Source organism: Xenopus tropicalis, chromosome 3 (assembly GCF_000004195.4).
Source record: "Xenopus tropicalis strain Nigerian chromosome 3, UCB_Xtro_10.0, whole genome shotgun sequence".
Taxonomy (NCBI): Eukaryota; Metazoa; Chordata; class Amphibia; order Anura; family Pipidae; genus Xenopus; species Xenopus tropicalis.
Window position 1 is genome coordinate 92,154,068 of NC_030679.2, and position 18,449 is coordinate 92,172,516.

General features: G+C 40.4%; 1 protein-coding gene across 3 annotated transcripts in view; it reads left to right on the forward strand.

Annotated features, from left to right (window-relative positions):
• The first annotated feature begins 3,738 nt into the window (after nucleotides 1-3,738).
• The window catches only part of arih1 (ariadne RBR E3 ubiquitin protein ligase 1), a 37,253-nt gene continuing 22,542 nt past the window's right edge, over nucleotides 3,739-18,449 (forward strand). Inside the window, exons 1-2 of one of the 3 annotated variants that reach the window (XM_012966037.2) lie at nucleotides 3,739-3,980; nucleotides 4,693-5,380. In XM_012966037.2, the coding sequence (XP_012821491.1) occupies nucleotides 5,090-5,380 (291 nt within the window). In that variant the 5' untranslated portion in view covers nucleotides 3,739-3,980; nucleotides 4,693-5,089. The remainder of the gene's footprint in view (nucleotides 3,981-4,692; nucleotides 5,381-18,449) is intronic. The other 2 variants (XM_012966038.2, NM_001123480.1) reach the window with 2 other exon arrangements.

Sequence of the window (18,449 nt, forward strand, 5' to 3'; positions counted from 1 at the left end):
CTGTAGGGAACACTCACTAACTCTCTAAGAAAAAGCTCAGCTGTTACCTTCTGGAGCACTAAAACATTATTTTGCCTAGTCCTGCACTTAAGGGTAATTGCCCATACCTGGTGCACTCTTACCTTCCAATTTGTGCCTGTATGTTACCCAACCACTTAGATTGTAAGCTCTTCGGCGGCAGGGACCTCCTTCCTACTGTGTCTCATACCACATGGCACTTGCTCACTTTGCATTTATATATATTTATTATATCACTTGTCCTCCCTTTGTGTAATTTTGTAAGATTGTACAGTGCTGCATACCCTTGTGGCGCTTTATAAATTAAGTTATATATATATACATACATACTCCTGCCATTAATTTGGTGGATTCTTTACTATCTGTGAGAAGCTCAATCCATAAGGCTTCAGCTCCCTTTGTTACCATCATTACTTCCTCCTTAATATTTACTTTTAATTCCTGCTTAACGAACAGACACTCCTCCTCCTTTTCTATTGCCCTCCGAAACAATGTATAACCTCTAATATTAACTGCCCAGTCATGCGACTCATTCAACCAAGTTTCACCAATGCCAATCACATCCTATTTCCACTCCAACGCCAGTACCTCCAGCTCCCCCATTTTACCAGTTAGACTCCTTGCATTAGTAAACATACATTTAACACTAGTACCAGCATGAGAATGTCGCATAAACAACTTTCGGTCCTCCCTGCCATTATCAGTATCCCGAAGCAAGTCTCCTTCCCCATTTTCCCTTACTATGCCCACTACCTCAATCTATTCTGTCTACCACAGAATTACTCGCTGCACCTACCCCCACTTCTAGCTTAAAATCTCCTCCAACCCTTTTAGCTATCTTCTCTACCAAAGCAGCTGCCTCATCATCATTGAGGTGCAGCCCATCCCTGGCAAAGAACCTGTAGCTGATTAAAAAATCAACCCAGTTCTCCAGAAACCCAAAGCCCTCCTCTCTGCACCAATCTCTCAGCCACGCATTAATCTCTCTAAGATCCTGCTGCCTTCTTAACGTTCCTCGTGGCACAGGTAGTATCTCTGGGAAAATTACCTTGGAAGTTCTCGCCCTCAACTTATCACCTAGTTTTTTTTAAATCGTTCTTGAGGACTTCCCCCCCCTCCTCTAACTTTGTCATTCACAGGACTTTTAATATCCAAACAATTTTTATTGAGAGAAACTCTTCCTCAGTGATAATGAACATTTCCTGACTGCACCCAGGCAAAGTATTCTCCTTACACGTAGAGTGCCTACCTTCCTGTATATGCACATATATAAATCTCCTTGTTAGGAGCAAGGCCTGAGGACCACTATTCATGTATGAACAGATTCCAAATCAATGATTGGGCATCCTAAGTGAATATCTGTTTTTAGCTTGACACAGGTGCATCAAGCTAATAACACCTCCTCACACATTTCCTTTCCAGTTATAACTTACCCACCATTCACTGTATGTATGTGTATAGATAGAATCAAATCAAAACTTACTTTCTTGCATTTCTTATAAAGGTGCTTAACCTAGCCAGTGCACATATACACACACTCATAATGACCTAGCTATACACTTACATATAAAAACAATATATACCTACAATACCTATACTATTTAATGGATATTATGCTTAATGAAGTGTAACCTCTATTTCAGCTCAATAGCTGCCTTCCCTGACTAGTACCAGTAGAACATGGGTTACACTGTACTCTCTTACCCAGAATGGGCCTTCGCTAAGTGGAAGAGGAAGGCGAGGGTGTTTTGCAACTACACCTCTCTTGCTGCTATGCAGAAAAATGAAAACAGAGGGCGCCAGAGGTTCTTGCAAATAACAAAGTAATAAGTGTTTTTTGAACATCCACAGGGTTTACTCACAATACAGCTTCAGAGGCCATTGGTACATGCAACACATACCGAGTGTATATTCAGACTAACACTCCCCTGCGGGCAGACTGGCAGGAATCTCCCTTCACCTCTGTGACACACCCTGTAGTGGATCCCTCAGGGAATTCTCTATCCTGATTCCCTATTCACTTGGATCCCTACACTACAGGCAATGTGGCCTGGGAGAAATATCTCCAGAAAAACTGCAAATCCTATGCAGGAGCTCAATGCTGCTCATTCTAGCTCAACCCTAACTGCCTTACACTCCTAGAGTGTACTATAACGGGAGCTACACCTGCCACTAGCTAATGCCTCATTCACGGGGCCCTGTTCCCCGACTTCACTGGGCCTGGGGCCCACGCCCTGGGCTCTCAGCACACATCCACCTTGTCCCTAAGGTGGAAGCAAACAACAGGAAGGTGCCACTCCTCTCCCCACACTATACCAAAATCAGGCAGGATGTGGTCACTATACCTTCTAACCAATAGCACACATGTTAATGAACTCACTTAGATACATTCCCTTCTGCCCAGCAACTAAACCTGTAGGGATTTAAAGCCATAGGGACCATTTAACCCTATGGGTCCCTACAGAAGCAATCATCCACTCATAAAGGCATTAATAAAATCTGCCATCACAACATCACCCAGTAGGGCATTCAACACACTCTGTGCCTTCATTGTTAAGAACCACCTACACTGCTTTAAATGTTCCTCTAATGAAGAGGGGTGGTCTCTGGTTCACGGATCTTTTCTATGGGAGCAAAAAGCCCTGCTGCTTATAATCCCCTCTAATGTACTTGTACAGAGTAATTATGTCCCCTCGCAAGCGCCTCTTTTCCAGAGAAAATAACCCCAACCTCGACAGTCTAACCTCATAGTTTAAATCTTCCATCCCCTTTACCAGTTTAGTTGCACGTCTCTGCACTCTCTCCAGCTCATTAATATCCTTCTTAAGGACTGGCGCCCAAAACTGCACCGCATACTCAGGGTGAGGCCTTACCAGGGACCTATAAAGAGAAAAAAAAAATTTCGTCCCTTGAGTCAATGCCCTTTTTTTCATACAATACATAACTTTATTTGCTTTAGTAGCCACAGAATGACACTGCCTGGAATTAGACAACTTGTTATCTACAAATATCACCAGATATTTGTAGATAATTCATTCAGGCACCTAGAGACAGGAAAAAGCAGTCCAGCATGCTTTCTAACCTTGTGTATGGAAGGTGCCATAAAATTGGTGTGATGCCCTATACGTTTCATATTCCTGCTCCATTATCAAAAACATTTGAATTCTCCATCACAGGGGAAATAAAACACACTCTTTGACTGTATAAAGAAATGATATGCTATGAAACCATTCCTCTCGAGTATTTGTCTTAAAAGGTTAGTATTCGTAGCGAATAAAGGTTAACTTCCCCACGGATTTAGACACCTTTCAGATTACGTCACCTTTCTATAAAGAAACACGGTCATTTGTAGCATTCGTACCTGAGAGTCACATGCAGGAGCCAAGGCACTTTGAACTTTATATCGATAAGGAAGTACTGTGCCACATTCAATATGGTTACTACGCCAGTCCGAGTCTCAACTACATATTGCCAAAATAAAAGACTATTTCATCTTGCAATTCTTTTTACGGATTGCATGTTGAATTGCACTTCATTTCAGCTACAAAGTCTGCCACTCCCAAGATGGTATTCTCGGCTTCTCCCACAAGATTCTAGTGACGCCTTCCTCAAACTCCACAGCCAAGATGGAGGAGCTAACGCGCCGGAAGCCGGGCGCCGTCGCTCAGGTGGTGATGCGGTAACGTGCCAGTGCGTGACGCTGCCGCCCCTTTGTTGGCTCAGTGACGGGCGCTGCGCTGTTTCTCCCCAGTACCGGAACCGGGGGAGGGGGGGTCGTCCGGGAGCTGAACACCAAGAACACTTGGAACAGTGCAGCGTGTGCGTGAGGAGGAGGAGCGGTCACTTGACCCACGGGGGCGCGCATTTACCGGAGCGTGAGCGCGCATAGGGGAGGGGCGGTGACTTAGTACCCAGAGGCCTGTCTGTCCCTTAGAAACGGAGGGTCCTATTTATTGGAAAAGGTGTTGGTAGTGGGTTTCCGTACTTATGTTTTGAAGAACTGAGGCACACACACACTCACATTACTGGAGATAAAGGTTTACGGTACAATAGTAGTGACCTAGACACAATTTACATGCATATAGTGCCCCCCTTGTTTGTATAGAACGATAATATTTCCCTTACATAGGGTATGTCGAGTGAGTACATACGATAGACTATTTACGAGGCCTGAAGGTCTGGGTTTTATTTGTAATCTTGCCTCAAAAGCAGATCCCTATATAAGCAATCATAGGAAAGGTCTCAGTAAACAGGCGTGTGCATACAGGGAAAGTGCTTCTGTTGTGCACTCTACAATTTATAGTGGCAGAGGTTTTAACCTTTTTTCATCTAGAAAGGTTCTATGTCTTTATTTAAAAGATAAAAATAAGCCTCCCCCTTCCAGTATAGTTATAGATAGACAGTTTTCATTCAGTCATTGTAGTGAGCAGTTGAGATGGTAGTCCCTCATTCTTGCATCATCTTCTTATATAAATATTGATAAAGGGAGAAAAGTGAACACATAAGATTATTCGGAAACATAGGTTTGTGCATGAAGTAGGCAAAAGCCTAGGCACACAAAAATTCTTTAAGGGTACCATTTAATGTAAAGAGTGGTTGACAGTGTGGTTGGAATCTCATGTATAATTATCATATCAGATTCTTTCATAAGGCATTTTTCTTTTGCTTATACAGATGAACTCAGACTCAAACACAGTCATACAAAACCGACTGGCTAAAGTCTTAGAATTTGGAAGGAGGTGTTACATTGCCAGAAGTCTATAAACCTTTATACATTGTGCAGGTGATTTCATATAGTATTACTGAATTCCAGTCCAAGTTACAAAGTGTGAGAGTAAAGAAACCCTCATGAGAACAGAGGACAAGCCTTTGCTACCAGCAAATCCTAGCAGCAGCTTATTGAGTGAGAAAGTCATCTCCATTCTTCAGAGTTTTGGATGACATCGTTTTCTTCTAAGAATTCTGCTTCAACATTTCCTGTATTTATACAATTTTTCTTAAACTGTGATTTGGGGAAACCTTCCCCTTCTAAATCAGGAACCTCTTAGTGGCCTTTCTTTGCCAGCTCAACATGGACTCAGACGAAGGATACAACTATGAATTTGATGATGAAGAGGAGTGCAGTGAGGACAGTGGAGCTGATGAACATGAAGATGATCTGGAGCTTGGAGAAGTGGAGCTGGTGGAAGCTGGGCTTAGTGGATCAGAGAGAGCTGGTATATGTGGAGAAGGTGGTGGAAGTGCCCTTGGACCAGGTCCAGGTGGCGAGGAGGAGGAGGACTATCGATACGAAGTTCTCACTGCTGAGCAAATCCTCCAGCACATGGTGGAGTGTATTCGTGAAGTCAATGAAGTCATACAGGTAATAAAGGATTTATTAAAATTAATGCATACCAGAATACATCAGATTTGAAAATCATATTGTTGAATTGAAAAAAATATGCCTCATTTAGAAATATGTAAGAGCCCTTGGGTTCAGTATTTTTCTTAATATTTGAATGTCTTTATGTGGGTTATTGTGTCTTTGAACTAACACTTATTACAAAAAATAAAATCCAGTGTAATCATTTTATAGTGCTAATGTCTTTCTGAACATGTGTTAGTCTGTGATATAAAGGGGGTTGTTTTATTTGAAGGTAATCTATTGTGCTTATTGTGTATGAAAAAAATGACCGCATGAATATTTGCCTAGTGTGTTTTGAGTTTTACTTTTGAAAAATCAATGTTTATTACTTATGGGATGCTCCATGAAACCCGAGAGTATCCAAAAGTTTCAAAAGTAACTGGTGTGTATGTCAGCTATCACTACTAACTTTCTCCCTTTAAAACTGACTTAAACCTGTAACTGCAGATTAATCAATTCTTGTAGATTAATTCTTTGTTTACAGGCACTTATAGGGTTAATCAGTTGCTCTCCAGAAGGGAAGCTGCAGAGTTGACCTATACTGCTTGGCTGTATGTTGAATTGTTCAGGTGTCACCAAGCACTTACACAGTGCCGTGAATTCCTGACCATGTACCTTGCCTGTAATGTAACCTACTTTCTGTCACAGAGGAACTCGAATGTTAGGAACATGCCTTAAAGTAATACTGACATGAAAAAACTACATTTTAAAATATGAATCTACATAAAAAGTTACCTATAGTTCATGTTTAATTGTTTGCTGATAGGGCTACTTTTGTAAGTAATTGTTACATAGTTACATAGGGTTGAAAAAAGACCATTGTCCATCAAGTTCAACCCATCCGAGTAAACCCAGCACACAACCTATACTAACCAATCTATACACTCACATACATAAACTATATATATACAACCAGTAATACTAACTGTAGATATTAGTATCACAATAGCCTTGGATATTCTGCTTGTTCAAAAACTCATCCAGGCCCCTCTTAAAGGCATTAACAGAGTCTGCCATTACCACATCACTAGGAAGGGCATTCCACAGCCTCACTGCCCTCACCGTGAAAAACCACCTACTTGAAGTCCCTAAACCTGACTGTTTTGCCAACCTGACTGTCCCTTCTCAGCCTGTCAGTTATAGGTTCTAATGCTAACGGACTCGCTGCACAAATATGGCAGCCCCCTCATAGAGGAACATGGGGGATCAGATTTGTAATGTAAAAGCATTGGACAAATAGTTTTGGCAAAATTATAAATAGCATGCAAAGACATTGTTATGATACATGTAAAAAAGTTTGATTTTTGGTTTCAGTATCTCTTATGCACAAAGATTAAGTTGAAATGTATTTTAATTTGAAATACATTTAACTAGATACAAATATTGATGTGTCATTTTCACACACAATCTTCTTTTAAGATACAACCAGTCACCATTTAAGGATATATCATTTAGAATTGTGCCTTATAATTTCTGCCTTTCGGGGTGGTGGGCAGAATATTGCTCACTAAAAGCAATTTTTTTGGCCAATATACTATTCTTTCCTCCAACTGGAGTGTGGGCTTTAATAGCCCACACCTCTGGTGGGAAAAAATTTCTCAACAGCAGCTTCAACCCCTACTCAAACTGCTCAGATTAAATATAGGTGGTGTAGCTTTTGAAAAGAAAACCTCTTGTGAAGGTGATCTGCCTCTTTCTTTCTTTACAGTACTGAGTTTAGACAGGTGTCTTTAATTCATCCAGTTTAGTGAGATGCTGGTGGAAGCAAAACTCAGTGGCCCTGTGTGTCAGTGTTGCATGTGGGCTGGAACAGGCCACAGGTAGGGCTGTTTAATTTGGGCTCAGATGGGTTTGGGCCAGGTGTGGGTTGCAGTCTTTCTGACTAATTTTTAGGCATTACTAATCTAATGTGATCTCACTGAATTGTTTTTTTTATTTTTGTGCAAAGAAGTCTACACACTCTCCTTCCTAGTTTTTTCTCTTGTGGTCAAGTGTCCACTTTGTAACAGATTTTAAAGTGATCCCAGAAGGTTTATAAAGTAATGATTCTCCTACTGCTACATATCTTCTGCAGAAGGAGGGATATATTTAGTGAGTGCAGGATCATGCTTTTTGCGTTTTACAAGAGCATGGTAACATTATGGAGTTTAAAAAATTGTTTGTTAGTTAAAACATGCAGTGGTGAAATAATGAAAGATGTAGCAATGGCAATGATAATAATTTTGAAATAACAGGGTAATTGATTTTATGTCACCATGGTGTGACACTCCAAGCTCTGTTTGCTTAGACATATCATGGTAATAATGCAAATGTCTGAGAAGTGCAAGTTAGAGCCTTTCTGACATTCCCCTCTGTTTGGTGTCCCTGGCAGGTTCATGGAAGGAGTGGAATTCTCCTGTTTGAATCACACCCAACTTGGTGCTAGTTTAGGAAATTTGCAGTGGTTGTATCTTTCTAACAAGTAAAAATTCATGCTTGGAGGCAAAGGTTTATGAGCATTTGCCTAAAACATATGCAGTATCTTGGTTTAATACAATTATTGCATGTGCTACTGATGGAAGCAACTGTCTATTTTCCCCCTCGCCGATATTTTGCTGTCTGGATTTCACTATGGGCACACATGGGCAGGTATTGTTGGCCAATTTGTCCAAGCAGAAAGACATTGCATAGCACAGAGTTTTACCTTTTAGTGTGACAATAATAATTTTGGTTAACTCTCTGTTTTTAGCAATGTAGGAAAAAGGGACTTTTTAAAAAAATAATCTTATTTATTGCACTTTAGTTGCTGGACACTGAGTTACTTAATCAGTACTTACAGTCATCTAGAATTAAGACTCAAGCTGGCTATACCATGCACTGATATAATCTTTTCGGACCATGTGTGGGCTCACAATTATCGTCCCGATATTTTTCATACCGTGGTGATTGCAATGGCGATTGGACAGGTTAAGAAAGTGTCTTTCAGATAATGATAAAATCTGTGCATGTATTGTGTATATTACAATAGCCTTGTGTGACCTACAATGCCTTTCTGGGACATCTTTTTTGTATGTTTATTATTTTATGTTCAGAACATTCTCTGATTTGTTATTTAAAGTACGTTATCCTACATTTTCAATCTAAATGTTAATTTTATAATGTTGCATTTATATACATGGTTGATATCTGAATGTTTGTCTGAAGAAAACTAAAATCTGAACATGTATGACCAGTTTCAGTAACACAATAGTTCTGTTGCAGGATTTTTAAAGCCAGTGTGCATAGAAAAATTTTGATGCAAGTTGCCATGATTTTTAACCAGAATGCAGTGTCTTCCCCATAATTTTAGCGTAATTGTGGCTACAAGGTGGTAATGTACCTGATGCATTTGTTGCCTATGCATTACAACTCACATGTGTGCTTTGACACAAATTAGCAGCAATTGTGCTAAAAATCGTCGATGATCAAATGTCATTTCTGGCACATGGTATTAAAATGACATCTACACTTGATTCTGTTGGTCCATGTTTGGGAATCCTGGAGTGACCACCACCGTATGTTCCCTTGCATCAGTTAGTGCACTGCAAGTGATTTACAAGATGGGATAGGATTGACTAGGCAGCCATCCACAACTATGCACAAGCACCTATAATAAATAGCATATATTCATGCTAAATGCTACAGCTGCACTCAGTTGTAAATGCAGTACAAAATGCAGTACATAATAGTACTCGACCTGCACCCGACCCTAACCCGCCTGCTCCCAACCCGAACCCTTCCCAACCTGGCTTCTCCCTGTTTTTATAGACCTGTGCCCACCCCGCCCCACAATGACATCACAAAAGGGCCAGGGAGTGGCGGGGTCATGCCTATAAATACAGAAGCCAGAAGAGGCAGCCGGCATTGTTAGGTCCCTCAAGTGATGTGCCGAGGTCGGGTATCGGGCCAGCCCGCACATTACTAGTACAGAAGGAATTTTTAGAACTTTTGAGTGCCCCAGTGTGCCATAAGCATTTTCACAGAAACAAAGTGAGCTTTATTATTGTCTCAGTATGGTCACAATAAATTTGAAAGAAGATATGATGTATTCAAGCTGGCTATTTTATTGTACCTGATGAGGGGGAAGTGTTCCCTGCTTATGACAGTGTCAAGTGTCTAACATGTGCCCTTGAAACAGGATAGGCTGCAGCAAACAGATCTTTTCCCTAATTGGTATGTGTTTTAACTCATCTGGTCGGATTATTGGCTTCACTGTCTAACAAAAAAGTTGCTGTATTTCCAGACTAGCCTGCTCTTAAACAGTGAAACTGCTTATTGGGCTCGGTGAGAGCAATCTTTTTTCTTCAACATAGAGGATGTGGCTGAAGTGAGAAATTAATGGACATTGAATTGTGTAAATGTGTTAATTAACTGGAAAAAAATGCATAAAAATCTGGTGTCATTTAACTCATGTTGCATTTAGACTTTTTTGTAGTTCATGTAATATGTTAGTTATGTTTGAGAAGGTATAGTTAGCCATATCCGCGAGCAAGAACTAGGCTCACATTGTTTATATGCTTTCTTAATTGAGCGGCAGTTCATTATATTTTGGCATCATTTAATTGCTCTGGCATTGTTACAATGTCACAAAGTCACACCCGCCAACTGAAAATAAAAATATGGACCCCCCCAAAAAAAACTTTCACTCAAGGGGGCACATTTACTAACCCACGAATCCCAACCGAATTGGAAAAATTCCGATTGGAAAACGAACATTTTGCGACTTTTTCTAATTTTTTGCGATTTTTTCGGCGCCTTTACGACTTTTCGGAAATTGTCGCGACTTTTTCGTTACCAATACGATTTGCGCGAAAAAACGCGAGTTTTTCGTAGCCATTACGATGCGCTCGTATCTTTTCGTGACTTTTTCGTATTGAGCGCTCGTAAGCGGCGGGCGAAACTTTCAGACTTAGCATGATTTCGGAAGCCTCCCATAGGACTCAATGGCACCCTGCAGCTCCAACCTGGCCCAAGAAAAGTCACCATACTCAAGCTTGAATGAATCCGAATGTTTCGTACTCGGCGCGAACGCTACGAAAAAATCGCAACATTTTGCGCAACTTTCGGAATGGCTACGAAAAAGGCGCGACTTTTCGCGCAAGTTTTAACGCTACGAAAAAATCGACAGATTTTGCGCAACATTCGGAATGGCAACGAAAAAGTCGCGACAATTTTCAGAAAAATCGCAAAATACCGATCATTACGAAAAAAACGCAATCGGACGCATTCGGCCCGTTCGTGGGTTAGTAAATGCGCCCCTAGTTGTCCTTCCAAGACAGTCAGTGGATATTTATAAAAGATATATTTAATTCTGTTTTGAATAGATGTTTCAAGACAGTTATTTGGACAATTTAGTGTCCAAGAAATATATAAATTACATTTCTTAAAGTAACTTAAAAAGATTTTTATAAAACAAAAACAATAACCCCATTCTTTCTTTCTGTTCAAAGATCATATTATGTAAACTTGCTTAACTTGTTTTATATGCACACGCACATAACTTTGTTGGGGATAGAAGGTCAGCAAACTGTAGCCATCATTCTTTATGGTAAAATTACTGGGTGAATATTTACATGGTGGTAGTGACTGCTAATGCCATCAGTTGCAATTGGTTGCACTTTTGTTATACTTTTATAAGATAAACAGTTTAGCTACGTCAGTTTTTTGGGTAGTGTCAAGGTTTTGAGTAAAAATGTCAACTGAGATACACAAGTGAACTTAGTTTGCTTTTCTTTTTCAAAATGTTTGTCGGTTATGAGACAGTTAACACATCAATGCCTAATCTTGTGTTCAGCTGAATGTTTGCCCTACGGGCCAGAATGGGTGAATATTTTCTGATATTGTTATTAAAGGGGTAATTAGAAATTTAGAAAAGCCATATCTCCGTATGTTTTCAATTGGTCTTTACATGTTATTTTTTACAGTTTTCAAATTAATTGCCTTGCTTTTCTGCCTGATTTCAACTTGCAAATAGTTGTCACTGACCCCCGCAGCCAAAAATGTATTGTTCTGTGAGGCTACAATTTTGTTGGGTACTGTTACTTCTATTACTTCTCTTTCTATTCAGACCCTTTCCTATTTATACAAGAACAGTCTAGAACAGCACCACTTGTATTCTTATTTAAAATGGCTTTATTGCACACATCGTAGGGCATTACAGCAGCGTTTCAGGCCATGTGTGGCCTTTCCTATTCATTTTCCAGTATCTCATTAATATCACTGCCTGGTTGCTAGGGTCATTTGAACCATAGAAACCAGAAAACTATGGTCATTTGAACCATAGAAACCAGCTGCTAAAATTCCAAACTGCAGAGCTGCTTGACATAAAGCTTTAGACCCTCTCCTATTCATATTCCAATATCTCATTCAAGCCACTGCCTGGTCCAGATAGCTGCTGAAATTTCAAACTGCAGAACTGCTTGACTTAAAGCTACATAATAACACATATAATAACTAATAAAGACCAGCTGCAAATTGGCTCATCTGCAAATCGCTCTCTCATACTAAAAAGTTAATGCAAGGCTAATGCCACACGTAGCGTATTCTTGGCAAGCTGAGAAATGCTTGCCAAGAATTCGCCCCTGCGCTTGAAAATCCTCCTATCTGTGCCTGCACCCGATAGCATTCAATACGCTTGTGTGCAGGCACATGTAGCTGATATCCGCCAAAAAAACGCGAGACTTTGCATTTTCCGCGATATTAGCTACATGTGACTGCACACAAGCGTATTCAGTGCTTTTGGGTGCAGGCACAGGTAGGAGAATTTTCAAGCGTAACGGGCGTATTCTCGGCAAGCTGAAAAACGCTTGCAGAGAATACGCTTTTTACGCTACGTGTGGCATTAGCCTAAAGGAACAACCCCTTTAACATGAATGCTTATTCAACAAGTGGCTTAATGCTAGTGAAAACAAGGGTGTCTGTCACTGATTTGCTGATGCATACATAAATAGGGAGGCATTGGCAAATCAGGTCTCTTTGTGGACAAACAAGCTGTGATATGAATAACTGAAGTAGTGAAAAGATAACAGCTGTTGGTAATGATCCAATTTATGTACTGAACAGGGCCATCAGCTCACAATTTTATTTTAATGACCCTATTAGGCTAATGCCAGACGTGGTGTTTTTACGCTGCGTATTTTCTCCGCCTAAAAACGCCGCACAAACCACACAGTCCCTGACTATGGCGTTTTTCAGCCAGGCCTTTTGCCTAGTACTGGTGATGCAGCGAATCCCGTTTTCCCATGGTGCTAATAGTAAAAATGCCGTGTATTTCCGCAAGGTCTGGCAGCTGCCTTGTGTATACATAGGAATTGGTTGCTGTGCAAATAAAGGCGTATTTCGGCAAATGCATGAAAACTCCGTGGTAACGCGTTTTCTAGCGTATTTCCGCATAGTGTGTTTTCAATCAAGACTGTTTGTTATTTCTACGGATGATGATATCGTGCTTTTTTCAGCTGCCGAGAGAATTAGAAAATACGCAGTGTAAAAACGCCTCGTCTGGCATTAGCCTTAGAGCAGTAACTTTTGAACTTTTTTGTTCAAGCTCCCGTTGAATTTCTGTATTTGGTCAGCCACTTATTTAATGAACACTCTATCTTATTGCTGGTTTACTTAAAGGTCCTAAAATTGTATAGACTATATTAGTAGTATCCCAATATTGCTGTTCTAGATACAGTTAACTTTGTGTTACCTGGCCTATGTAAATTAGCTTGTATCCTGATCACATGATGATTGTGACGGGGGTGGAGGCTTTAAAGGTGCAGTTCAGTGTAAAATGAAACTGGATAAAATAGTTAACGTAATAGCCAGAACACTACTTCCTCCTTTAGAGCTCTCTAAGCTGTTAGCAGTCAATAACTTGAGAGGGGGGGCATATGGGACATAACTGTTCAGTTAGTTTTTATTAACATTTTATTATTAACATTTATTTATGAAATGCAAACATATTCCACAGCGCTGTATAATAAGTGGGTTTCATACATTGGACATACAGAGTAGCATATAAAGCAATCAATAACTGATACAAGAGGTGAAGAGAGCCCTGCCCGAAAGAGCTTACAATCTACAAGGACAAAATTGCATGTGAATCTCACCTGTGTGCTCACAAACTAACTTTTGATAGATTAAATTTTTGTCTAACTATACTGCAAATATTTTTTATTTTGCACAGCCTGTCCATTTTACCCAGTTTCATTATTACACTGAACTGTTCTTTCAAAAGGTCTGTAACTTTGTCACACTGTATGTTACAACTGAGAAAGGACCAGGTTGGTCCGAAACATGTGCTATGCACCAATAAACAGATTTGTTTGACTGAAAGGCTTTCCAGTGGACTGTTTACAACATAGTACTAATACATTGGGAGTGTGAAACCCTACTACTGTTTGAGGAGCTGCCTGAACTACAACTTTCTTATACTGCTTAATTACAGAGAACAGTTTAAAGGAGAAGGAAAGGTAAAAACTAAGTAAGCTTTATCAGAAAGGTCTATGTAAATACAGCCATAAGCACTCACAGAAGCGTTGCACTGAGTTCTCTATCAAAAGAAACACAGGATTTATTGTCTCCTTTTTTGTATTCATGTTCTTCTGTATCAGACTTCCTCTCTTTTAGGGCTCCTTTAGGTTTGGGGCTTCAGTCTGCTCAGTTCTTTCCTCTCTCCTTCACCCCCACCCTTCTCCTGCTCCCCCTCCCATAAGAATGCATAAGAACTCACTTCCCCCACCCTTAGGAATGTGCGATCTGAGCTTCCAACTGCTATAGCTGCAGCAGGAAGCTACCAAGACCAAAGCTAAAATGGTAGCTGCTATCAGAAGGGGTTTCTAGGGCTCTTCACTCAGGTAAAGTAAAACTTTCTGCTGTGTTCTAGGTGGCATTAATGTGGCAAATCTATTGACATAAAAGGAGAAGGAAAGGCTAAGTCATTTTGGGGTGCTAAAATGTTAAGCACCCCCAAGTGACTTTAATCGCTTACCTCGTACCCCGGGCTGGTGCCCCTGTTAGGAGAAAACAGCACCAGCCCGGGGTACCTGTAGAGCAGCGCTTCCTCCTTCCGCCTGCGTTTCGCTAAGACTAACACATAGGCGCATGCACAGTACAGTGAAAAGCCGACTTCTCTGTTAAAGTTCGGCTTTTCACTCTACTGCGCATGCGCACGCTCGCAAAGCAGGAAGGAGGAAGCGCTGCAGGTACCCCGGGCTGGTGCTGTTCTCTCCTTACAGGGGCACCAGCCCGGGGTAAAAGGTAAGCGATTAAAGTCACTTGGGGGTACCTAACATTTTGGCACCCCCAAGTGACTTTGCCTTTCCTTCTCCTTTAAAATGCCAAAATGACTTTCTTCTCCTTTAAGACATTGTTTATTGGTATACTCAATTTAAAAAGTGACGTGAAGTCAAAACTATAAAGGGGGTTGTTCACCTTTGATGTAGAACAGTGATCCCCAACCAGTGGCTCGTGAGCAACATTTTGCTCACCAACCCCTTGGATGTTGCCCCCAAACCAGGTAGTTATTTTTTTAATTCCTGACTTAGTGGCAAGTTTTGGTTTAATAAAAACAAGATTTACTACCAAATACAGCCTCCTGTAAGCTGATATTGTGCATAGAGGCTGCCTAATAGCCAATCTTAGCCCTTATTTGGCACCTCCATGAACTTTTATGATGCTTGTTTTGCTCTACAAGTCTTTTTATATTTGACTGTGGCTCACGAGTAAGAAAGTTTGGATGATGTAGAGATTGTAAAGCTGGCCATACACGCACCAAGGATATCGTATGAAACCTCATTTCGTACAATATTCGGTCCGTGTATGGCAAGTCGGCGAGGCAACCAATATCTCAGAATACTGCGAATATCGGTCGACTAGCTTATAGGGCGCCATCGAAGGCGCCTGAGCAAAATCTACCTTCAGGGCTGAATCAGCAGAAGGAGGTAGAAATCCTATTGTTTATACCTCCATATCTGACAATTCAGCCCTGAACATCTGTGGAGGGTGGGAACGATATTTTTTGCGACCGATGGTCACACGAAAGATCAAAAAAAGCCACGTGTGTGGCCACCTTAATAGTCTTATACAATTTGCAATTTGTCTTCATATTTTATTTGTATTTTTTCATCCCACTTTTTGTTCAGCAGCTCTTTAGTTTGGAATTTCAGTAGCTATTTGGTTGTTAGGGTCCAAATTACCTTAGCAACCAGGAGTGGTTTGAATGAGAGGCTGGTATATGGATAGGAGAGGGTCTGAACAGAAAAAGAAGTAATGAAAAGCAACAATAACAATAAAACTGTAGCCTCACAGAGCAATAGTTTTTTGGCTGCTGGGGTCTGCGACCCCATTTGAAAGATGCAAGAGTTAGAAGAGGAAGACAAATAATTCAAACACTATAAAAAAATAAATAATGAAGACCAAGTGATTTTGACTTTGAATTGGCCATTCTATAGCATACTAAAAGTTTACTTAAAGGTGAACCACCCCTTTAACAGATTTTTATTCTCACGTGTTTTCCAATCGTACATAAAGTAAAGTCAAAACTTAATAATTTTTTTTCTTGTTTTCCAATTTTTTATGGGAAATTGCAGAAAATCCTTTTTTTTTATTTCAAGAATTCTAACAGCTTTTCATCTGATGCATTGTTCTTTCATCTCTGCAAGCCAGCTAGACCAGCTTATTTTATTTTTGATTTTCTTTTAAATGAATTCTTCAAAATAGTCCAAGCTTCTTGTTCTGGTGACATTTTTATTGAGGCTTTTTATTTTTATGACATCAGTTTTCCTAGTATCCCTAGTTAAAGGGGCAGAATATCTTTTTTTCAGCATAAGTTCAATGGTTAGGATTTATTCTGGACATACTTAATGCTAGTTTGTCTGGTTTAATAATGAAAGAATGTATGGTTTTTGTCATTTCTTAAGGCAAATTGGACAAAAAGGGAAATTGAATTGACACCCCATATTTGGTTCTTGCGAGGTCCATAATTAGATTACCAATGCACAGTTTTTGGTTTACTAGTTTTCAGAGGTAGCCTCTGTTTTACATGTGCATTCTGCCCAGTATATTCGGTTAGGCCCCTGTGATTTACCCTAATATCTGCTTGAGTAGGATAGTGTACTTCTGCAAATGCACTGTGGGCTTTATCTGCAGAAGCTCGACACATACACCCTACATCCTGCCCTGTACTTCTCGCTTATATTTTTTATCATTTGTTTATGTCATTACATGTTATATTTGGCTGAGACTAAATAAACTTACAAACAGGTCTAAGTCCATTGTCACTTACAAATAAACAATAAAGATGGTCTGTTCTCTTCACTGCACTTGCAGAACAGCTGCAATCTTTTGTCTGCAAGCTGTTTTTACTTTTGTTTTTTTATTTCCTCATACCGTATAGGGTGTGGGTTAACTTTTTTTGGTTGAAGTAATTCTGTCCTATCTAATTTCTATAAAGAATTGTGCAGTTCTTATTAGTACTAACTAGTTTAATTTTGTCAAATATATCCATATATTGTATAAAAGAAAGTAAAGTGATTTAACCATTGCATTAGACTTTTCTCTGCAAGTAAAAGAGCAATGGCACAAGGGGAGATTTGTCACCCTTGGTTAGAGCTGGGCGGTATGACCAAAAATTTATATCACGGTATTTTTCAAAATTATATCGGTATCACGGTATTTGACGGTATATAAATAAAAAATAAATAATAAATATTGGTGGCCCCCACCCCCCCCCCAACAACCCCAACACCAACCCCAGCCCCCCCAACCCCAGCCACAACCCCCACAACCCCCCAGCCAGCACAGCCAGCCCCCCCAACCACAACCCCCCCAGCCCCCCCAACCACAACCCCCCCAACCCCAGCCACAACCCCAGCCACAACCCCCCAGCAGAACTTACCCAACTTGTGGTTCCTCCAGCTCCAGCGATGCGTCCTAGCGACGTCGCGTGCGCGCTGACGTCACATGCGCGCCGACGTCACGTACGCACGGGCACAACCCGGATGTGATTGGAGAAAAACAGCAGGAGGCGCGCATACTGGTATAGCGGTATGTTTAAAACTCATACCGGTTTTTTTTTAAAAACTGGTATACCGGTTAAACCGGTATACCGCCCAGCACTACCCTTGGTAAAGCTTCATTGTGGCAAAATGTACAAGAAGGCATTAAAAGAGAAGGAAAGGTAAAAACTAAGTAAGCTTTATCAGAAAGGTCTATGTAAATACAACCATAAGCACTCACAGAAATGCTGCACTGACTTCTCTGTGAAAAGATTTCTTGTGTATGTAATTCATGTGCCAGAGACACTGCAGTTTTCTCTTTCTCCCCTCTCCTGTTCCCCCCTCCCTCAAGAATGCTAAGAGCTCACCCCCCTTAGGAATGTGGATCTGAACCAATCAGCAGGAAGCTGACTCATAGTCTTACTAACTGAGCATGTTCACTTGGTCTGGGTGTCTATGCAGGAGTGAGGCATTATGGGAACTTTCTTTACACAGCTCAGCGTTTTTTCTTCCTATTTGGCTTCTGATCATCTGAACAGGTGAAATTTGGGTAGACTTAAGGGCAGTATTGACACAACTGAAGGTATCCCCTGCAGCTTGAGATTAACTCTTTATTAGCCTTTCCTTCTCCTTTAAGCCAAATTGCCTCCAGTATCATAATTTACTTGCAACAGTTCAGATGTTACCAAAGAGGATGGCATTTTTGGGAGATTTGTGGTAGCAGTATTTTTACTGCAGACAGCAAATCTTCCCATGTGCCATTGCCCTAAAAGTTTTTAAAGAATCTGCCAGTTTTTTTTAAATATAATATTGCTTGAATCTCTGCTTGTCCACATAAATCATTACCAGTAATAGAAATGGTAGTTTTAGACAAAAAAACCTTTGCAATTAGGAATTTAAGTAGTAATCAGACAGCTGTACATGTAACTAGAAAAGTGGCACATCCCAACAAACCTGTAGTACATCTTTATAATCTGTTAGATAAACTTCTCTGACTGAGTCGTCAGGTTAAAACAATTGGCTTTTTT